This window comes from Drosophila rhopaloa, unplaced genomic scaffold, assembly GCF_018152115.1.
Source record: "Drosophila rhopaloa isolate 14029-0021.01 unplaced genomic scaffold, ASM1815211v1 contig_3, whole genome shotgun sequence".
Classification (NCBI taxonomy): Eukaryota; Metazoa; Arthropoda; class Insecta; order Diptera; family Drosophilidae; genus Drosophila; species Drosophila rhopaloa.
Genome location: NW_025335123.1, coordinates 11,582,970 through 11,607,091, shown reverse-complemented (window position 1 = coordinate 11,607,091; position 24,122 = coordinate 11,582,970). Strand labels below are relative to the sequence as shown.

Genomic DNA, 24,122 nt, shown 5'->3' with positions numbered 1-24,122 from the left:
TACACAGAGAGAAATGTTGCCGAAATAAAGTGTTTCTGTTAGTTAATAATCTAATAATAATCTGTAGATATTTTTAAACATTTTAATGCTGTCTGAAATCACTTGTTTAGGTGAATATTGCTTGATTTATGTTTCTTAATATGATTTTAAGATCTCAACATTTGTAGAAAAACCTTTTTAAATATTGCCTTTTAATTTTGTATATTATTTGAGTAGCTAAAAGCCCCTTAAAATGTTTTTAAGTTTTCGGGCAATGATTGCCGAATATAATTATTTAAAAACACTATTGAAAAATAAACTTTTTCTCCCTGTTCAGCTGCAATTTGGGAAAGTTTCCCTGGCATCTCCTTCATGCTAATGATACACAACTAAATGGGGATCGAGGGGCTTTTGGGGGGCTGCTGCGAATGAGATACTTGAGCACGTCGTCCGCCTTTAATACAATGTCTATGCTCGGCGGACAAGAGAAAACAGAAACTCAAGCTGAAGTTGAAACTTAAATAAGCCAACAGCAGAGACAACAGCAACAACAACGACAGCATTGAGGACAGTTGTGTGCGGTTAATGTAACTATATACGGGCACTTGACGTCCTTGCCAACATATCGCATGACTTGTCACCCAGTGGATAGGATGAGCGGTACGAGATACGAATAATTGGATCTAAAAACGAAGGGAGGATGGTGTCCTTTAAAATGCCACAAAAGTTACACAGAATCCGTCAATTGAACAAAATTGCATCAAAAATAATTGCTTGTAAAAAAATGTTTTTTTCTTTTTTGTTTTACAAAGATAAACATCTTTAAAGCTTACTGTGGAAAATAATGTATAGAATATATTTCAGTGTTTGCTTTTTGTTAGTTTAAAATATACAGCAAATATTATTAAATTTTGTTCATTAACAATTAATAGCAGTAAACAGTTTAAGTAGTAAAATCACATACATATAATTATCTTGTAGTTTTTACATAGCTTCTTTTAATCATATCTCTTATTCATTTTAAGTGTCAAGACTTTCAGTTAAAATTTTTTAGATGAACCAGTTAGCACATGCAAACTATTTTTGGGACTCAACCAAAAGATTTGGGAAAAGTTGGGAAAAACGGCTACAGACAACGAACTCAGTGTCATTCTGTTTATTATGGAAAGTTAGTGTTGGTTTTGCTTGGTTAGACGTGGAAAGTTTCAGAGATAATTCAATAATGGATTCGCATGCATTTGCTTTAATTTCATTTCGTTTCAAAACTTTCCAGGGCCACGCTTATATTTTTTTTTTTTTGGTTTTTTTTAGAAGTTTTCCATTTGTGTGTTAATGCCACAAGATGACAGAAAATTTTAATAAACTTTTTCGTGTGTGTCGGGCATAGAAATGTGTGTTCAAAAAAATAAACTTTGGGATAAAAGGAAAGGGAAAATAGAAAATAAAGGGGAGAACGCACCAGAGACCAGGCCAAAAGTGAAAGATGATGAAGGCAATTTATTCGAACCCTTAAGCCTTTGATGGGAATGGGGAGCGCCTAGACAATGCTCACATATGCGAGCCTGCCGAAGGCTTAATTGCTGTTGTTTGTCTGAGCCCTGCCCTGCTCCTTCTTGGCCTATTAATTTGGCTAAAAGTTGGCCCACAGGGATGAAATTAGAGATAGACCGAATCGCTTTGTTTTTATGCATTTGCTACGTGATTTAATTAGTTGACGCTGTTTGGCAAATTACCCGACGCCCGACTTTTGGCTAATTACCAGGGCATTATTAACATATTGCCATTGCCATTGCCATTGCCAGGGGATATGGCATTGGGAGGAGCGAAACGATAACGATAAACATCGCCGATAAGCAGCAAGCCATTGTGTCTCTATCCGGCTTCTATTTACCATGCAAATATTGGCCAAAGACAAAGTAACAGATTCCAAAGACAGACAATGCCAATTCCCAAATAAATAAGGTAAGGCGAGGCAACAGGAATCGGCATTCAGCATTCACCATCAACCATTCACCATTCCGTGGGAACGGGCAAAAGACAATGGCGGATGGGTGGTCCACAAAAGGACCAAGGACGACGGCATTTTACGGGTTCTTGGGGCAATCAGCACGCAGCCAAACGAGAGGGAAATCAAAGATTTGCCAATCAAAATTCCTCAGCAATTTGTGTCGACTTTTTATTTTAGCAATCTGTGCAAGGATGGCAACAGGCTGAAGCAGGAGCTCGGCTAAGTCCCGCAATCCCTCACAAATGCGGCAAAAGCAACCACGCGGCGTATACTTGATTTCTAGCTTTGCAATGCCCATTGCAGTGTCATTTACATTATTTTTAATTATGCATGTTTTTGCATTTTATTTTATAATTTCAGTAATTAATTTAATGTTATAAAATGTCATAGCAATTGACTAAACATGACAATAATGGTTTCACAGCTTTGTTTAAGAAGCTATCATTAATTGATTCAAAAATCTAAATTGTAAGTTCCAATAATTTTTAATTTTGATAAAATATATAAATACAATTTTTTCACAATTTGTTAATTACTTTGTATTTTAGCTATTTGGCAAATTCAAAAAAATTATTTAATAAGATAATTTTTAAATTTATTATTAAAATGTAAATCCTTATCAGTTGTATACTTTTAAATTAGTGGCCAGTTTCCTAAGCTTTTACTATTTGAAAAACTCCTCTAATGCAATGTCATAACATGTTGTTATTTTGATTTTATTAACTTTACATTTTTTAATTAGTTCAAATTATTTACATACTTAATAAGGAATTTTTATTAAAAATACTCTCTAGTATTTTAAATCTGTTTCTTTTTTTCAATTCGCTTCCCTTAATTTCTTTTTATTGCTTTTTTATATGTTATTTATTGGATTAATTTACGGCTTTGGTTGGCCAATTGTCAATTAAGCTATTTGCGCATTTTTATTTTACACTCACATAAGTTCCGCTTTTACTTGTTTATAACACCGAAAAAAAAGATATAAAAATATTTCAATGGGCGCGGTTGATTAATGTAATTAAAGTTGCATTTTCCAGTGATTTTGTAGTCTTATTAATTTTTTGTTTTTTTTTTTTGGAAAAGCAATGAGCGCGTGACTGGGAAGAATTTGAAACGGGCAACGACGATCACCGACGAGATGCGCCAGGATTCAAAGGAGCAACGAGGACCAGCGACGCGATTTGCGCTCGCGCCTTTTCCGTGCGACTTCAGCGGAGCGACTTTAGCAGCTGGCGTTTTGGGCAGAACTGAGCGAAGACGCTGCGGAAAATCGGAAAATCGCACACGCACATGTCGCCCGTTGCCATTCGACATTTTCCGAATTATCGCAGCAGCCGCGCGCTGGCGAGCTTTCAAAACATCCGCATGAAAGCTGCCGCCTGTTTGTGGCACCCAAGCTCTGCCCGTCACGTGGAAAATCAGAGGGCAGCGCCAGGAAAAACGCGGAAAGCGCCGAGCAAAACAAAGTTGCCGAAAGCAAAATAAAGACGAAGTTGAACAGAAGCCGCTGGCAACTCAGAACAATTTTTAAAAAATATGTGGACAGTTTTTTATAACTTTCAGGGTCTGAAAATAATCGTTATTTTAGACTTTTAGTCTTATAGGACTACTAGGAAATAAAAATAATTTTACTCTTTATAATAAAATTAAGTCAGCAAAATTTGAATACACTTAAAATTACCCCTTATCAAAAATTCGAAAATCGGTCAAAAAATTAAATTTTCTAAAAACCTCTTGCAATCGATTGTGTAGGTTGTCAGCTACACAAAACAGTCATTCTTTTCGCTGTGCGTCTTATTTTGGCAAAGCTACAACAAAAAAACCCTTAAAAAATGTGTTTTAAATATATGTTTTTGATACAAAAATCCAGAAAAAAACAACTTGTTTTTTCAGTTTTTTAATCACAACCCTTGAAAATAATGGTCAGATGTTGGAATGTCATACCTCGTTGAATTCGTTACTAAATTTCCAATCGAATGGTATACTCAGATCAAAAAGTTTATTTTGGGCCATATTTGGAAAAAATCAAGTGTTACCCCTTATCAAAAATTCGAAAATCGGTCAAAAAATTAAATTTTCTAAAAACCTCTTGCAATCGATTGTGTAGGTTGTCAGCTACACAAAACAGTCATTCTTTTGGCTGTGAGTCTTATTTTGGCAAAGCTACACTAAAAAAACCCTTAAAAAATGTGTTTTAAATATATGTTTTTGATGGCCAAAATCCATAAAAAAACAACTTGTTTTTTCAGTTTTTTAATCACAACCCTTGGAAATAATGGTCAGATCTTGGAATGTCATACCTCGTTGAATTCGTTATAACATTCCAAATTAAGTGGCACCCACAGCTCAGTTTTCTAAATCAATCTAGAATGGACAGTTTTGGTCCTCCTCCACTTTTAAACTTTTCTAAATTTGATTCGTTATAAAAGCCATTCTTCGTCGTGTCATTATTGTTTACAATTATTAGGTGCGCCAATGGGGTGGTTATAAAATTATTTAGAGACCTCTGCGGAAGTGCCGGAAAAATTTACAGGCTCAACGTGTCCTAACGCTAGCCCCGCTCCCCCCTTCCCGAAACCACCCCTTGTAGGCTGACTTGGCTAATGGACAGCTGATGGCGAAAAGTGGGAAAAAGTGGCATGAAAGCGACTTCTGCGGTTGCCTAGGACTTCCAGGCGACCGACTCTTCTGTGCCCATCTAGCGATGCCATTATATTGTCATGAATATGACAATATGCAATTCCAGACCACCAGTTCGGCTTCAGGAATCACCATGGAACCCCGGAGCAAGTGCACCGAGTTACTCAACATATTTTGGATGCCTTCGAGAATAGACAGTACAGCTCTGCTATCTTCTTGGACGTAAAATAAGCTTTCGATAGAGTGTGGCACGATGGCTTGCTATTTAAGCTGAAGACTGTCTTGCCAACTGCGCAGTATCTCCTTCTTAAAACATATCTGCTGGATAGAAGCTTTATGGTTGAAGTGAGAGGCGAAAGATCATCTATCCGATGCATACGAGCTGGCGTACCACAAGGTAGTGTTTTGGGTCCTGTGCTGTACACCCTTTATACCTCTGACTTGCCAAATCCTAGAGACCCGGGTACCCTCCTGGCAATGTATGCTGAGGACACAGCCTTCATCACAAACTCTCCGTGTCGAATCGAGGCGTCCAGAATTACCCAGAGCTTCTGGGACCTGTACAGCGAGTGGACGAACAGGTGGAATATAAGTTTAAATTTGTCTGTATATTAATATTGTTAAATTTAAAATTTTAAATTTTAAAAAGCGACTATTCATAATTCAGTTTATAAAAATAGGTTCCTTTTCAGAATTTAAGTTTAAAATAAACAAGAACTTCCCTTACAGAGTATAATGACAGAACGTGCCTAATGAGGTAGCTTTTCTTGCCGTTCCTTTTAAAGTTTTTTCCCTCTTGCATTTCGTTTTTAAGTTTTAACCGAGTCGAGTCAGCAAAGGCGTTGAATGAAAAATGCAGACGATGGACATTTAATGGAAAGAGTTTGGAAAACTTGGTTAGGTATACAAAGTCATGGAGATGACTTAGTATTCGCCTCAGCTTCTGTGTCCTCGCAGACAATAACTTTTGGGTGCACCTTAAAAAATCACTTCATTGGCCTAATTTAAATAAACCTTTTTTTAAGGTTGATTTGTGTTTTCAGATACAATAGCCAATTGGAAAACAAATGGCGAAACATATGTCGAATTGCTCCTTTTTATGTTAAATATCTTTATATTTTAAGGAAAAATATTTATCCATTAAATTTTGACATTTCCACAAAAGTATATAAAACATAAATTTAAACGTTTTGGTTAGGTAACTTTTTAAACATCTTAAAAATGTTGCACTATTTTTATGCCCTTTTTAAGAACTAATTGCCTAGACTTTTCTTTAGATTAGTTGAATATAGATGTTTGTTATATATTTTTTGTTTAACATTTTGTATAAATCTACAGAGTAAAACAATTTGTGGGAAAATTTGATTTTTGTTGGCAGCAATTCATTGAGTTAATTAATTACACCGTTTAGCTTTCTTATACCCTCTGGGTATTATGAAGTCGATTACCGCCCATTTCCACAGCGCGTACGTGCTCTTATAAGGCTTCTTTTTTTCTGGGGAGGAATGAATAATGTGCACCTGTGCGAAAAAAGGGCATGCTTGGATAGTGGGGTATGAAACAACCCCCTGGAGGGCCAAGGGTTAACCAAAGCCGTCGATCAACCGCCGCCGTTTGTTTGTTTGTCCTGACTTCGCTCGCATTTAGCATATTTCATGGTCCTGCGTCCTGCGCCATGAAAAATCCTTTATGGCAAGTGAATGGAATAAGCAAGTAGCCGAGGGCAGCTGTATGAAAGTCATTGCCTACAATGCCGCTCGCTTAGCTTTTCCAAGTTTTTCTTTTCAACTAATGTCTAATAAGCAATTCCCCCCGTTCCTTTTTTTTTGCTGTCAATTGAAAGATTTTTTTTACAAATGATGCTGGCCACGTTTTTTGGACAAGTTTTTTCGGCAATACACACCCCCACGTGAAAAGTGAAAACTCAGCAACAGGCCCGCGGCCAAATGTCGAGAAAGTCTAGGGGGTAATAAATTTTGTTTCGCCAACAGCTTTTCAATGCCATTTCCGAATGCAGTGGAAAAGCCACACATACAACGCTGTGCAACGCTGCGTATGCTTAACGCCCCAAAGCGAAATGATTTATGCGCTGCACGAGGAAAAAAAATGGAAATATTTGAAGAGGTTGAAAAAGAATGGAGCATAAAAGAGAAAGTTGAAAATGGGAAATTGGAGCGGGCAACTTTATGTTTTGAATATTTTTAGCTTTTCTTGAGGAACTTAAGCTCTTAACAGCTTTTCAGGTTTTTCAAGTTGGTAAAAGCTTATTGGCCAGGATTTTCAAACGACTTGAAAGCCTTTTTGATCTGAAACTTTTATAAGCTTAAAGCTTTTAAGGATACAACCTTTGAGCTTTAGCTGAAGCTTTTATTAAAAAAGGCGGTTATATTTCATATGTATATATTTGAATTTAAATTCAGAATGCGATTTAAAAACAAGAAAGCAGCATTGTGTGCATAAAAACTGAATAAAATCTTAAATTTGCGTTAGTTTGAAAACAAATAAGAACCTAAATATTTTTGGCGATTGTTATTTTCCGTATTTTATAAAAAAGTCAAAAGATATAACAATTGCAATTCTTTAACAGCATACAAGTTTGTTACTTCCGAACTCCTCAAACAATTTATCAGTAATGAATTGTCCTACTTTTTACTGCTAATTGCCAACCGCAAATTTGGGAGTGCTATTAAAGTTGACGTTGTAATGTCACTAACCTATAGCTCCTCTTGGAAAACTTTCCGCCATTGGGGTGCGTTTTTCTGTCCGTGTTATCTCTACCGGAAAAAGAATCAACTCCCCAACGACGACTGCCATCAACTGCAGCAGTTTAATTGCAAATTGCAGGGAACTTGCCAGGTCGGGCAATTAGAAAATGGAGGGGTGAGCGAGCGGAATTAAATCAAATTTCTGTGCCGGCTGGTAGCTCATAACTGTGGGGCAAAATGGGTTAAGCTTACACAGAGAGAACTTAGTTTCATAAAATAAAAAAACATATTAAAATAAAAAAACCCAACAGTTATAAAAGATAAAGTATCAATGTATATAGCTAAGAAGAGGAAACAATTTATTTTAAATTCCTAAATAGCCCAGTTAATCAGGCAAAAATTATGCAAAGATTGTTACTTTACTTAGTGTATATTGTTAATAAAACATAAAGAATTTACTTTTCTTATAGTTCCCCAAATTTGAGTTCTCCAATTATTAACATTTTCTTTCAGTGCATGGATATTTTTCCATTTTGGTCGAGCATAAAGACATTTCCGGCGGACAGCTTGTTGCACCCTCGCCGGGAAATGCATTTTCCATGAGCGGCACTCATCACCCCCCCCTTCACGTAGTGTATCCCATAACTATCCCCACACCCACCTCCACCTCCCTCCTCCACCTCCACCTCCCCCTCCCCCTCCACTTCCACCTCCAGCTGCACTATCATCGTCTTCATCATGGGGCACTTGTCTGCCGCTCTTGTGTCGCGTTTCTATTTCTATTTCTATTTCCATCCTCTCCGGCATCCATCCTTTCCATCCTTTGGCAGCTTCCGCAACGCTGACGCACAACGGAGTGTGATTATGCACTGGCAAAAATAGTCTGTAGTGCCAGGAATTTTTCAAAGTTTATAGTTTGTTTTTAATGTGTTGTAATTGACTATTAATTATATAATGTTTAGAAGTCTTTTTAAAACCAGAATAGTTCAGCAATAAAAGCCAATATTTTTCTCAGTGCATGAGAGGGTGTTTTTATGGGACTGGTTAGCGACTTCCTTTCCGCTTGCGTAGGTGTTTCGCTCGTGGCCATCTTTTGGCCTTAGTTTGCCATTTTTCTTCATCTTTTGTGAGCGCTGATGAATTCGTTAGAGGTAACCCCCTCCACCACCCCCATAACCACCCCCTGCCAACCCACCGCCCATGGTCGCACCTTTGGAGCAGTCGTGCGCAGGTTGTAAACAACAGGCGGGCAAAAGAATGGAAACAAAAACCGCAATAAGTGAACATTACAGAGTCGCATCCTTGACGTCAACGGCAGCAGTACAAGCAGCAGGAAAATGCGGGGAAATCATGAAAAACAGGAGAGAAACATCGGGAGATGGAGCAGCCAGAAGCCGCAGGAATGCAAACTGGTGACATACCGGAAGGGAGGCCACAGGAGCCCATGGAATCCGTTGGTTTGCACAGACTTAAATCGCATAAAATCACAGGAAACACAAACAAACAATTAACATTCCAAAAAACATTGTTTGATAATGGTTAATACAAAAAATCCTCTGCAGTTAGAATTTTTTATTTACAGTGTCTTGTAAATATTTGTATATAGTTTTACATACATCCAGCTGGATTTGCCTTAAAAGTCTCCGACTTCAGACTACAAAATATGGCAACAATTATACAAATAGCCTTTATATTCTGGCTGTTTCAGCACATTCCATCGGCTCAAATGTATCGTTACCTCAAGGATTCCGGCGATAATTTCGGGCACCTAAGGCCCAGGTTATTCAATCAGAAGAAGCAAAGGAGCTGGGACCACGGAGAGTTCGAGGATCAGGCTCAAGATCCGTTTCCAATCAGTTCGTGTTTGGACTCGCAATCGAGCATCTGCTCCGCCGAGAATCCCAACGATGTGAGATACGAGAAGAACCATGGCTGCAAGAGTCCCAAGAAAGTGGTCAAAGACGAGGACGATGACGAGGATGCCGATCCTGCGGCCAATAGCGATGACGCTGATATGGATAATTGCAAGGACGACGACGAAGGCGACGATGAGAGCGATCAGGATGGCAGTGAGGTCAGTGCGGGGGACGAGGCCTTCGTGGCCAGGATCTCCTGTCTGCTAAGGGCTCTCGAGCAGCACACCAAGTCAATGGCCGACAATCTGAAGACCCTGCAATCCCGCCTGGCCAAGAGCACCAAGACCCAGAGCACCACATGCAGGAAAAACAATTTTGGCACCCTGCTCTCGGCACATCCCAAGGCGAAGTGGTCCAGGAAACCGATGGCCTTCCGAGAACCAGATCAGTGTGCTCAGGATGGAATGGCTCCCGAGGTGAAAGTGGAATCCCTGGACCACCAGCCAGAGGCATTGGGTATTAACACCGCCGATGGGGAACATCGAATGCTCCTGCCGCCTCTTTTGAAAATCATTCAAAGTCCAGCACCCCAAAAATCGCATTTGCAGAGTCGCCAGGACATCACAGGCTCCAAGTATTTGCTGCCCACACGGGAAGTTGCCGGTCGGATTGAGGCTCAATCAAAATCCCACTTCGACGAGGACACTCAGCTGCAGTACGAGGAGTACGAGGCTAAACTGAGGCGTCTGATGGCCAATCGGGATGCCATCGAGAGGAAAGTGAAGAGCTTAACGGCCCCACAGCAGGGGGAATGTATTTAGAACCTATACTCTATTTCAAAGCTATCAATAAAATGTATCCTATTAAATACAAACATATCAAACAGACTATTATTTACTTGTCAGATTTTAGCCTACGGAAAAGAAAGTTTTTGTTACTGCTGTCAGTTCAGTTCAAAAAAGATTAATCGCAGTAGACTGGCTAACTCCTGACAACTTAATTATTCTACCCTATTTATTCTATCTGGAGTTTTCAGTCCGACAACTTAGCCAAAATGACTTCCATGAATTTACTGGTGATTATCTACGTGTTTATGCTGATTGGCGGCTACTTGCAAGTCGATGGAAGACGCCGTTCCAACGATAGACACTTCTACAATTACGACGATGAAACGGATAACTTTGAGAGAGAGTCGGATTACAAGTCACTGGGCGAGGATGATTTCTCCAAGAGTCTGGAGTTCCAAGCCCCGTCGGAGTCGCAGTCTGACGATGATGAAGATACCTTCGATGAGTCCCTGGACAACGATGATCTGGAGCAGTTGGACATGGACACAGGCATTATTGGGAAGAAGAAACAAGCTCAGCACAAGTCTGGGAGTAAGTGGGCCAAGTCGTGGAACAAGTTAGAGAAAAAAGAAAAGGGAAAATTGAACCAAGCTGGACAGATCGATTTCGACTTCAAGATGAATGACGATGAGGACGATCATCAGCATTAAGAAACAGACACAAACAATTTCCACCAAACAAAACATTTTCTTTTAAAGACCCCTTTTTGAATAATTATGTTAATAATTTTATTTGTCTAAAAATACAGAAATACACTATAACACCTCACAATTTGTTTTAATATTTATTGGGATAAGTACGGAATGCATCTAGAAAAGTAGAAATGGCTAAATTCCTAATGTTGAAGTCAGAATTAAGTAGGAATTTAAATTTTGTTATAACTCTTGAATGAGCTTTTTCCGAATATTTGCTTAAATTTAAATCCGAAATGTGTGTCCACATGCGAGGAAACCTTCAATTTGTTTCGTAACTCTCTGCCACATCATCGAGTCGACTCAAATTTGACTGATTTTGTTGAGTTCCTGTTGAGTCAGCTGGAAGTTTTCCCTGGCTCCCTCGTTCTTTTGTTCCGACTGTCAAATGGATCCAAATCGGAGCTGGAAAACTTTGGCGGAGGTGTCAGAGTCAGTCAATCATTCAGTGCACCCGCCTGCAGTCCCTTCCCTTCGCCGCATCCCAGCTGAGTTCTGTCAAATTAGTGCAGCCTATTTGAAATGGCACAGTTCTTCCTTTTCTTGCCACGCCCTCATTTTCCGCCTCCGCCCACTAAGTGCGGAAAAGCAGGAAAATGGTTTCTGCTGTGTGTGAGTTTTGGCAAAGGGAATGTGTAATAAGTATAATCGGCGCCTAAATATTCTTAGATAATTATATAGAATGTTTACAGCAAATTAAATTTTACATCATTTATTGGTAATTATTTTGGTACAATTTTAGACATTACAAATTCTCCAAAATTCTCCATTTTATGCTAACTAATAAAAATAGCTTAATTAGCTCATTGGCTAAATAAAAATGTCGTTTTATTACAAATTAAAACAAGGTTTTTGAACTACAAAATTAAGTAATACAATATAACAAATTATTTGATGAAACAAAAGCAAGATTGTATAGACCTTTAAAAAGAGTATTTCTAAACTTTCATCGAACTTGTCCCTTTGTATGTGTGTGTGTGTGTGTGTGGGGGGTGTGCCTTTCGAATGTGTGCGTGGGAGGGCATGTGTGAGAGGTTGTGGGTTTTCTTATTTGCCAACCGCTTGTCGCTCGAGTTGCCCAAAATGGCTCAAAGCAATTTTCAAATTGGTTTCACAATCACAACGAAATCGATTTGCAAACATACACAGCCCCTCAAAAATCTACAACAAGTGCCACGCCCATTTTGGGCCAGGACATGTCCTGCAGTTGATGTTGTTCTAGCTACAATTATGTCCGGAGCGTAGTTAAAATGTTTATGGCCAACGTCAAGGAACCGTCAAGGATTTGCTGCTCGGATTTGCAGCGATTTATTTCCGCTGATAAAGTGCGATTTGAAAAGCGATTTACGCAAACAAATCTCTCTTTTGTCCGCTCAGCAGCTGATTGGTTTTATGGCTATGTCAATTGTTTTGTCGCCTTTTCTTCGCCTTTTTTATTTGTTGTGTTCAGTTTTATGAGGGGTTTTGTATTGGGTTGCTTGCCCTTATTTCTGGCGTTTTTCTTCAGCGGCATGAGTATAATAACTTATCGAGGGCTCAACGCTTGGCTGGCTAAGCATCTACAACTTTCCTGTCGGTTTTTATTAAATTTTTGCGCCCGCGACGTTTAATAAACGAGAAATAGCTGGCATAGCATAGCGCCACATGGCGTATACTTGATGTGTCAAGCGCGGGCAGCGAAACGAGAGAAATGCGAGAACCGCAGCTTAAATGCCAGTTTAAAGAGGATCGCAGGACGCAATGTGTGCCATGTCGGTCGAAACTGAATTATGAATGAACGAAAGGTGGAAAAAAAACGTTGGCAACGTTTAAAACTTAGAGAAAAATTATACAAAAAATTATTATAAACTATTTCCAAACTAAATTGGTATACAAGTTAGTTACTTAAAATCTTAGTGGTAAGCGAAAACTTTCAGAAAACCAAAAAGACTATTGGAGCTTGGGAATTTACAAACTGGTCTTAAGTTTCACAAATCATTTTTAATGACACAAAATAATTAGTATTCTTTATGTGGGTCTAGCTTAATTTATTTTAGCAATCTTTTGAACTTTAACAAGCAAATACATAAATAGAGGCAACAAACATATTTTGTTTTCATCAAATCTTTAATAACTTTATTTTTTAAAAGTGCAGGACAGAATCCTTGCCTGCCTTGCACTTTGCACTTGTCTCGGCAAGGTCAGTTAGAGGGGGTGGGCCTGGGTGGTTTGAGTGGGCTAAAAAAGGGGGGTATGGTGCGGTGCGGTGCTTCTCGTTTGCTGCTGCTCTGAACTTGAACTTTGTCAGACCGAAAACAGATGCTCGCTGTCTGCTAAGTCGGCTTTAATTATGGCATACAACACTCTGCAGCTCAGGGTGTTTGCAAAATAATAGGACGAGGGGGTTGGTGTGTCAGGTGGGGGCTTAAAAAAAACGGGGGAGGGAGGGGAGGTTAAAAAAATATTCAGGTCTTCAGTTACCGCCGAGCAATTAGAGGCGAGGCTACAAATTCTTCACACGCGCCGCACATAAATTCGCTGGCCAAGAAAAGAGACACACACACACACACAAAGAGCCAATGAAAGAGACAGAAGATTTGGGACAGGCGCCGGTGAAAGAGATGGATACAAAAAGAGATGGAGATGGCGACAAGAATTCCTTGCATTCTGAGCCATATTTTCCGCTATTTATTTAAGGCCAAAACTTTTCCCCTCTCATGAACAACAAGTGAAATATGATGCCTTCGCGCCTTACCTTTGCCCCCACCCCCTCCCCTCCCCCACTACCATTTTACCATATATATTCGGTCCAACATAATCATATTCATGACAATATAATGGCATCGTTAGATGGGCACAGAAGAGTCGGTCGCCTGGAAGTCCTAGGCAACCGCAGAAGTCGCTTTCATGCCACTTTTTCCCACTTTTCGCCAACGGCTGTCCATTAGCCAAGTCAGCGAGTCCGCCAAAAGTCGGCCTACAAGGGGGGTGGTTCCGGGTACTTTCTGGTTGAGGGGAGTGGGAAGGGGGGCTAGCGTTTTCCGCAGGGGCAACTTCATAAATTCGGCGGACTGTCAGGACACGTTGAGCCTGTAAAGTTTTCCGGTGCTTCCGCAGAGGTCTCTAAATAATTTTATTACCACCCCATTGGCGCACCTAATAATTGTAAACAATAATGACAAGACGAAGAATGGCTTTTATAATGAATCAAATTAAGAAAAGGAAGTTTAAAAGTGGAGGAGGACCAAAACTGTCCATTCGAGATTGATTTATAAAAATTAGCTGTGAATGCCACTTAATTGGAGATGTTATAACGAATTCAACGGGGTAAGAATTTCCAAGGGTTTTGATAAAAAAAACTGAAAAAATAAACGCATTTTTTATGGTTTTTTTGTTGTAGCTTTGCCAAAATAAGACGCATAGCGAAAGGAATGATTGTTCTGTGTAGCTGACAACCTACACAATCGATTCCATGAGGTTTTAGTAAATTTCATTTTTTGACCGATTTTCGCATTTTTCATAAGGGGTAACACTTGATTTTTTGCCAAATTTGGGCCGAAATAATATTTTTGAGCTGGTACAACCAATCGATTGGAAATTTTGTAACGAATTCAACGAGGTATGCTGTTCCAAGATCTGACCATTATTTCCAAGGATCTTGCTTAAAAAACTGAAAAATTTTTCCGGATTTTGGCCATAAAAAAATGTATTTAAGACACATTTTTAAAGCGTTTTTTGTTGTAACTTTGTCAAAATAAGCCGCACAGCCAAAAGAATGACTGTTTTGTGCAGCTGAGAACATATACAATATATTCCAGGAGGTTTTAGAAAATTTCATTTTTTGACCGATTTTCGCATTTTTGATAAGGGGTAACACTTGATTTTTTTCAAAATATGGCCCAAAATAAACTTTTTGAGCTGAGTATACCAATCGATTGGAAATTTTATAACGAATTCAACGAGGTATGACTTTCCAAGATCTGACCATTATTTCCAAGGGTTTTGATTAAAAAACTGAAAAAACCAACTGTTTTTTCTGGATTTTGGCTATCAAAATCACATTTTTTAATTTCAAATTATATTTATTAAACCCAAATTGTAAGCTACTGCTTTGTTAACTTTATACTTCCGGGACACTTTAAATATTAATAAAGAAAAATATTTCTTATACTTACCGAATGCTGCTTGTTTCATTTATTTTCAAACATTTATTTTTTTTTGTCATTTTGTGGGAGTATTTTTGGTTTTAAATATTTTTGGTGTGACACATATACACATAAGTACATACATATATACATACATATATATATTTCGGGCGTGTGTGTGAGTGTTGTGGGTGTGTGCGTGTTTTCGAGGGGTTGGCGGGGGGAGTAGAAGAGAAAAAGAAAAAAATATATAAATTTTTTCATATATATATAAATATTTATCAAATGATTGCACATTTAACATGATGAGATTTATCTTTTACATATTTCATTTTGTGGGAAATTCGGGAAACATGAGATGGGCTTTGTGTTAGTGTGTGTATGTGTGTGTGCGTGTGTAGATATCATGCATGAAGCTAGAAAGAGAAAAATACACTAAAACAACAAACATAGATGGGAAATTTCTAGGACTTACCTGGGTCAAAAGTCACCGGCAGAGAAAATCTAATAAAACGAAAAAGCTTTTGACAGGCAATCAGGGGCTGCCGCTGGCAGCTGTTAAACGCGCACATCTATTGATTTTGACAATAAAATATGCGTTTTAGAATCGAGATTTGCACCCCTTTTGCTGCTCCAAAACAGAACAACAAAGGAAGTTGCGGTCGGCAGACCGATGTTTACATACCCTTACAAAAAAAAAACATTAATTTAACATTTAATTCAGACAGATTATATTGCAAGCCATCGTTCTGTTTGATAGTGTGGTCTGAAAACGAACAGATCAAAACTACTATTTTCGTAGAAAATGTGTGCGTTACAAACTTCTGGTCAAAAGTACAATACCCTCTGAAAGCATGAAAAAAGGGGTGAAAAAACCCGAAACTTTATTCGATTGTTTGGCCCTCTGTTTCTGTTTCAGTTTCAGTTTCATTTCATTTTTCGTCTCAGTCCGCCTGTTGCCAACCAAACCAAATGTCACGTTTCGTTTTTATTTCAATTTGCAATGTGAGCAGGGAGGGCCTCACAAATCTGATTTTGAACTCAATCAAGCGTGCAGGGCTTCGACTAACAGTTACGGCTACGCCACGCCACGCCCCTTTCACGCCCCTCCGGCACGTTAAAACCACCGGAAAACCACAGTGGTGCAGCTTAATTGCGTAGCAATTTAAAAATGTCTTTGAAAAACAATCATAAATGAAGAAAAAGAAAATCCAAAATTACAAAAATATTTGAAAAAAAAAGATTCCAATTATAACAAACCACATTTGCCTATTGCTATCTTCAGTTTAAAAATTTATTTAACAACTTTAGACTGTTTTTTAATCAGTAAAAAAAATCAGTTACTTTTTAAATTACATATTTTTACAAAAAAAATGAAATCCAAGAAATTGTAAATAAAGTTTCTGTTATCTTTAAGACTTCCTTGAGTTTTTTAAAGGTTTTCTCTAGATTGGCTTGATGTTTTCTTAACTGATTTTTGAATTTTAAGCCCGATTTGGTGCTATCTTCAACAAACTTGTAATTTTGTATCACTCATATTGAAAATAGATGATATATTTGCCAATTTCGCTTCACTGTGGCGTTGATTTAACGCATTCGCGTGTGTTCATGTCCCTGACAATGGCTTTGGCCTGGATTTTGGTTACTGCCAGTGGACACAACGTGCAGTGCTTTTGATTCGATTAACACCGCTCTGTTGCCAGATCAATGCCAAAACCCCTTACCAATTCCCAAATGGGGGCAACAAATATGCCACTGCCATCAGATGCACTCATCATCCCGTTACCAGAGGCCAGCAAACTCAATCATTCATGCAACACCGAAATGTTGCCGGTTTTGTTGTTTGCCAGCCGTGTGAATCTGGTATTTGGTATCTCGTATCTCGTATCTCGCATCTGTCCAATATTCGGCCAAGTCGCCCATTGGTTAGTTTATGGGGCGACCTTGCCACCCACATTGCAAATCAATTTGGCAAATGGCACTGTACATATCATACATATTTGTATTCCAAGGCCAATGTTGCCTATCAGAAATCAGAAATTCGAAATCATTGCGCTTCGATTAAAACTGTTTGCCCATCTTGTAAACATTTCTATAACACGCTTTTTGCGGTTGCATTGGTTTTGGGGATGTGGAAAATGTGTGGCTGCCTGTCGATGCACAAGATTAAAGATTTTTCGATTTCCTTCGCCAACACACAACTAGAAAAACATGAGCGCACGGACGAAATCGTTTTCCTTTTAATATTTTCCCATTTGCTTGAATCACATGAAATGTGCGGTCTGTCGTCTGAGGACTTTAAAACACTCTTTAGATTTCCCACAAGAGTCTCTAGTTTTCGCTTACTTTCTGTATTGTACGTTAAACTTTTGGAAAAACAATTGATTTAATAAACTGGTTGGATATATAATTTAATTATTTCCTTTAAAATGCGCAAGCTGTGATACAACTTTTTATTCATTTTGTCAACAACAACAGCATGTTTGAATATAAAATTAGATTTTATAACTGAACTTGTTAAAAATGTGTATTTTAAGTGCCAATTATTTTGTTTATATACATAAAATAGGGCACATCTTCTCTTGCCTGGATCAAATATGTACATAATTCCATAGAATTTACACAAATACCGATAATTCGGCAAAATGTTATAGCTGGCTGGCAATTCTTGAAAATTCCAAAGCTGCAGACAAAGTTGGTCCTCGATCGATGAAAGCCGCTTAGCAGAGGATGGGAAAAATGCAACTGCATCGCCTTTTTTTTATCATCCTTTCTCGGAATAAAACCCCCACTTTCCTCCACACATGTTCTTTTTACGCTTTTATGGCACATAATCAAATGGTTGGATTTGGCTGTTTAATGAGCTTGTTCCACACATACATACATACCCGTACTATATATGGTAGATATAGAAGACATAAAAAATATCAAATTACCACTGAATGGCAAACTAAAGAGTGGTCTCGTCCGGGGGTTTTTTTGAGCTGGGGCGCTAATCCCCTTTCGCTTTGCAGTAAAATTTATGTTCGCATTTTATTGGTTCTAAAAAAAATTAAGGAAAATGTCTGGGGGAAATGGGGAAAAAGCAAAACATGCACACCAAGATGGAATGGGATATGAGTAGGAGTCCGGGCAAGAGCTTTATTTTTAATTTGATTGAATTCCGTTTCGCTGAGGTTCTAATTAAAAAGGGAAACAATAAAGTCCGAATGCCTCGTATTTGCTTTTGGGAAGAGGCCACTAAACAATTATGGAATTTACATTAAATATTTAAAAACAGTTCTACTAGGCTTTTCTACTAATATCCTATTTATATTGTTATACAATTTTTTTAAAGATGTCTTTGACCTAATATTATTTATTATACAAAAGAAACTTAATATTAACTAAAATCTGTTGTTTTGGTTCGAATTATAATTTCTTTTCACGGTAAACATGTCCTTGTAATTAATATCAATTGTTAGAAAATAATTGAGTTTACAGAATAATTTGTTTGCGCACAATTACATAATTTTTTTGTAATAGCAAATTATTCTAAAATATATTATTTATATCACGGATTTGCAGGCGAGTCCAAGCGAAAGTTTTATTTATAATTTGATTGAATTTTATTTCGTTGGCTTTTTAATTAAAAAGGAAATTGCAATAAAGCCCAACTTGCACTTACTTTCAGTTGTTTTGTGGCTTTTCCCCCGCAATTTATGTGCTCGCTTACTAACTTTCTGCTGTTGCGGAAAAACTAAAATGGAAATTGTGTGCATTGTGTTGAGGGCGGCAGTCGGCAAAAACCGAGAATGCGGAAAACAAGGAACAAGAGCCGGCCGCTTAATTAACATTGGGACCAAGTTGGAATCGAGTTGGCCACATCAAAGCGGAAAACTCTCATTATCAGTTAAGGTCTTGGTCGAATCGAAAGCGATTCGACACAAGGTTGCCAAGATTTAAATGATATTTTTGGCCATTTTTGCAAGGAGAAATATTGTCAATTAAAAAGACAAAGGCATAATAAATTGTCTATGGCAAAGGCTTCAGATTTCAATTAAAACTTGCCTCAATGGAAGAATATTCTAGTCCATTTAAAACGGTAACTAGGGGTGATATTTAAAACACGAACAAAATGTTTGGCTCGTAAGCATAAGCTCAAATCTTCAAAATAAAGAAAAATGTTTAATGCTACTGGAAAAGCTATTTCATATACATATTAATCCCATAATCATAATTAATTATGAACCTCAGTTTAATGAAGTAAAAAACCATTGTTTATAAAAACCAAATTAAAGCCTTATTTTGTTAGGCAAAATTTTGCAAGTGCACCAAAAAGCAAAAACTATCTGATATTGTCAAATTAAAATCAGATTTACTTATTAGCATGTTCAAATTAATTAGCAGAATGATTTTACCTTTGTCTCATTTGTGGTCACCTCACCTTCGTCGACGATGTTGTGAATGTTCAGAACCATTTTTCATTCGCACTAATTTCATTCGACATTGGTGTTTTGTATTAATTATAAGGTATCGCTGGGCGAAAGTGGATTAAAGTGTAAAGCTTTGGCCAAGCTGGTCGAAAGGCAACTGACTGGCCAAAAACGCAGTTCATTCAAATAAATAGCAGATATCTATCGATACACCTTCGAAATATAGGCGGAAAAAAAGGGGAAATACTTACGCTTTTGGTAGGAAACTTAAACCTAGGCTAAAATGGCTATAAGCAATCGATGTATTTTAGTTATAGGAGAAAGTGAGAGAGCTTGCAACTACTTTTTAGCTAATGACAAAAATTGAGTGAGCAGAGCAAAATAGCAGAGGAAATTTTTGTTATATATTTTTTTTTGTTTTGTTGATTGTTGACGCCCACTAAAGCCGTTTCAACTAGTCAAAGTATTCGAGAGGTAAAGTGTGAACAGAAAAAAGTAGAGGAAAACGAAAGCCAAGCCAAATATTTGTCTAGCTAAAATGCAAAAGGCAACGAAAGTTATGCGATTCAGTTTGGTTTGCCTTCATTCTTCTCAGTTTATTTGATACCCTTGCAGATTTTTATTTAAATTTAATTTAATAATTTCTAACCGAATTATTTTAATTTAATAAACACAGGTAAGTTAGCCAAATTTTCCAAAAAAAAAAGTTTCTGTTCGTCTATTTTATATATGCAAACAAATTTGAATTTGAACTTTTTAATTGACGTAAACACAAAATTTATTAAATATTGTTTCGGATAAAAACACCTAATAGATTTTTATTTATTTATTTATTTTGAAATTACTATTTTGAAGTAAAAGTAAAGGTGATACAAGATAACCTCTATTATAAACAATTAATTTAAACAATAAATTTAACATCATTTTGGACTGCTTTTTCGATGGCTTATTTTTGTTTCCGCAAGGGTATTCAGAACTTCAACTTTTCTCGTTCTTGGATGTTGGCTTGTTTATTTACTTTTTGGTAGTGAACATCACGCACTTTGCTACTTAGTGAGGGGAAAATAGTCAATGTTTTTGTATGTGGTTTTTCTGTTTGTTCGGATGAGGGGCAGTGGGTGGTGATTCATGGGCGACTGGGAGTTCCCGGTTCATCGGTACGCTACTCACCCCAATCCTGCCGAGCAGCAGGGCGTCCATTTCGCCACCGTTTTGGGCCACCGGAACTGTGGTTATCACCGATATGGTCGGCTCCTGCTGTCCACTCAAATCGACCGACATGCCGCTGATTTTATTCAACTATATTTCTCGATCGTCGTACTTTAACCGAAGTATTATTGGGCGACGGTTATGGTTATTATTTAACGACTAGTGCTGTTATTGTTATTATTCACTTTGGTGGCTCAGTCGTCGTCGTTTGGCAATGCGGAGAACAAAAGCTGCAGCAAAATTCCACAAATGGATGGAACTTTTAATTGATTTACTAATTGCTAGTGACAGCTCGGCAAAGAAAAAGTGAATCAAAGCCCAAGTGGAATATTCAACTATTAATTGGCATTGGCGCGTGCCGATGGCCCGCACAAGTTGGCCAACAAACAAGAGTTGCCAATAACAATTAGGGAAAACTGACGCGGGCGCAAAAAATATGATTTTATGGTCAACTTTTGTGGCAATAAAAGCAATCAAATTCCAGTAGGCCAAGTTGGTGGACAAAGTACTGAAGAAGTTGGCTTACACTTATTAATCAAAATGTAATCCTTAGAAGATAAACTATTGTTCAGGTTCTTTAGAAATAGATTTGCTATTGTTTTAACAAGAAAGGTTATCTGTAAACCTTCCATGAAAATTTTCATTCATAAAATAACTAGTTTTTAAAATTAAGAAAAATAATCCACTAAAAAGTTTTGAAATTTGACTTTTTTGTAATAAAAAGTATGAAAACAAGAATTTTAAATTAAATAATGTTTAAAGTAGCTAACATTAAGTATTTTTCTCACTCCTCAAAATACTTAAGCCACTTCAAGATTTCTTGGAAAGCAATCAAGTTACATTTAGAGACAGAAAAAATGCACTCCTTTGATCTGATTTTGCGTAATTCAATGCTCAAGGGCATAAATCTCAAATTAACTGAACTTGAATATTAACCCGGCAATTGAATTTCCCGGGAAATTACTCAGTTTCGTCAACGTTGCAGGATAACCCAAAATGCTGACAAATAACAATTCCAATCAGCCGCAATTCTAATTAAACAAGACGAGAGATTCTCGAGGGAGGGACAAAACAGCGAGGAGCAGCGACCCGGCACGTCTGTCAATAAACCCGCGAAGACATATGACAACTGACAGTCCCTATATATGCACAGCTATGTCCAAGACAATAGTGGTTTTGAAATAGAGATTTTTAAAAAATTTGATTTAAACAGGTTACATACAGGTTAAGGTAACAATGTTAATATACTTCAACTCTTTTAGCAAAATAACATTTTTAAATTATATATATATTTTGAATTCTAAAAAAAAGTACGATAATTAAGATTGAGATTTATTATATGAACTTTCTAAGGTTTAATTAAAGTTTAGATTATAAGCAATATCGTTATATGTTATGGTTTTGTTCAGCTTAAATTGGTGCAGATTAATTATATGTAATGCTTTTCAAGACATTATTATTTTGGGCATATATGTAAGCACATATATTTATATAGTACACACCCATATAGTCATATAGCCCAAGGCGGCTGCTGCTGACACGTTGAAAATTCCATTTTCAAAGCTGAAACGTCTGTTGGTCCCCAATGATTATGCCCACCTTTTCCACCTGCACCACGCGTCGTATGCGCAATTTGTAAACGCTGAAAATTTGTATTAACGGCATTACACACGCTTTACGAGCAGCCAGGTAAATGGAATAAAAGCCAGAACGAGCCAACAGCAAGCATGTAACCCACACTGCAAGAAAAATCAAGTGCTTTGCACTAAAAACAACCAGAACTAAAACAACCATTTTAAGTGGGAGTGTTGGACTTCTTTAGGAAATTATAAGTTTAAATATTTTAAAATTTGGGGTGAAAAAATAAATCTTGAAATTTGATTTATACGGCATACAATAATAGTGCGTTTCCAAGTGTCGAAAAGTAATTTAGGAAATATGTTTCAAAGAAAGTATGTTTTTGTATTTTATAAAAGAAAAATCCAAAAATAATGCAACCTAATGCGAGGAGATAGTTTATATATTTAAAAAGTCGCTCCAAATTTCGGGCAGTGCACCTAAGGTGACAACTAAACGGCTGTGAAATTGTATTTGTTTTTTTACATTCACTCGGTGCCGGAGAAAATGTGTCACCTCAACTTGCACAGGCCATCAAAAACAGCATCAGCGGAAAGAAAAGGGAGAAAATAAACTGAACCCAACTTTTCGACGAAATTTTGTTTTGCCGCAAAACTTTTCGATGGTTTTCTCAATGGAAAAATGATTGAGTACATAAAAAGATAAATGCCGGAAAGGTGTAAACTTTCCCCATGAAATTCGCGGTGGCAAGTTATGAAGTGTTCACCGGCGTTCCATCGAAAAGCAATTCGAGTTGACAATTGAGTGATGGCGGTCAAGTGGCGGGGCAAAAGCGTTAAAACTGTCACGAGCCACGCCCACAAAACTGAAAGTCCACCGCCCAAGCGCTTGCTAATTTGGCTTTAATTTGCATTTTAATACGCAATATTCATAATGGGTCCAAGTCAAACAATAAAGCGCATGCGTGCTATGCGAAAAAAACCAAAAAAAAACACAAAAAAAAAGGGGACGCACTCGTATCATCAGCATTAATATGCAAATCAAAAAATGGGCCCAGCAACGCACTGCATACGTAATTATGCAACCGGAACGCGGAAAAACGGAAACAAGGATTCAGATTCAGGTTCGGATTCAGCCAAGTTAAAACCAGATGCAGTCAACGGATTTCGCACATACACACCGTGGGTCGAAATTGGAGTTTTGTGTTTAAATATGAAATTAAATTTTTGGAAAAATTAATCATAGGTAAGAGGTAATTCAGATAAAAAAGTAGGAAAAATAAGTAGAAAATAAATTGCTCGACTTTGAGTTCAATTTATTTCAAACTTAATTAAATCAGAGCAGATGTTATCTGCAGATCACACAATTTTATTTGATTTCGCTTCGAGGTTAACTGAAATTTTATATAAGTAAGAAATTAAGATATGATCCTAGTTGGATGAAAAATAAATTGAAAATTCATTAAACTGAAACTAAGTTCTGAATTTTATTTAATTATTATTTGTTGTCTACATTTTAATTACCAAAATGGAAGCAGGATCTATCTAATAAAAATCGTTGCCTACTTTTTGGGGTGTTTTGTTTTAAAGAAAAACAAAAATCTTGCTAAACTGGATCTAAATCGATTGCTACTAAGGATGGTTATTAAAAGAGTTAAGTGACAAGATAAGATAAGATAATTACCACCATCTAGCAGCGTATTCCCATAGTGCCAGCCATTGAAAGCTTTTAACCGACTGAGGAGAAACGTGGTGGCTCGACAACCAAATGGTTTTGGCCAGTTCAGAAGAAGGTGGTTTGGGAAATTATGCATGAGCGCCTCAGTGCTCCCCAAGTGCAGGACCCCCTCTAAATGCCGGCCATGTGCAATTGAGAGAACGCTTTCAACTGTCAAGTTTCCCATGGAAAATGCAAATAATTGACAGGGAATCCCGCCAGTGCCCATGCCCGAGATTCCGCATTCCCCATTCCCCAATCGCCATTCGCCATTCGCCATTCGCCATCCGCATTCGTATTCCGTTTCCGATTCCAATTCCAATTCGGATTCGGTGGCTTTCTTGTGTACTAT

The 24,122-nt window shown here is 37.6% G+C and overlaps 2 protein-coding genes across 2 annotated transcripts in view; one reads left to right on the top strand and one right to left on the bottom strand.

Moving 5' to 3' along the window:
* Window positions 1–20,689, bottom strand: part of LOC108038429 (inactive dipeptidyl peptidase 10) — a 71,727-nt gene extending 51,038 nt beyond the window's left edge. The window contains exon 1 of the mRNA XM_044461005.1: window positions 20,438–20,689. Coding sequence (XP_044316940.1) covers window positions 20,438–20,548 — 111 coding nt within the window. The 5' untranslated portion in view covers window positions 20,549–20,689. The remainder of the gene's footprint in view (window positions 1–20,437) is intronic.
* Window positions 10,217–10,757, top strand: LOC108038423. The gene has a single exon (XM_017115206.1). It carries the CDS (start codon window positions 10,243–10,245, stop codon window positions 10,684–10,686), a length of 444 nt encoding a protein of 147 aa, XP_016970695.1. The 5' UTR covers window positions 10,217–10,242; the 3' UTR covers window positions 10,687–10,757.
* Window positions 20,690–24,122: the final 3,433 nt, after the last annotated feature.

Excerpts from the sequence above, each read along its gene's own strand:
- LOC108038423 (XM_017115206.1), top strand. The coding sequence starts at position 10,243 with ATGACTTCCATGAATTTACTGGTGATTATCTACGTGTTTATGCTGATT.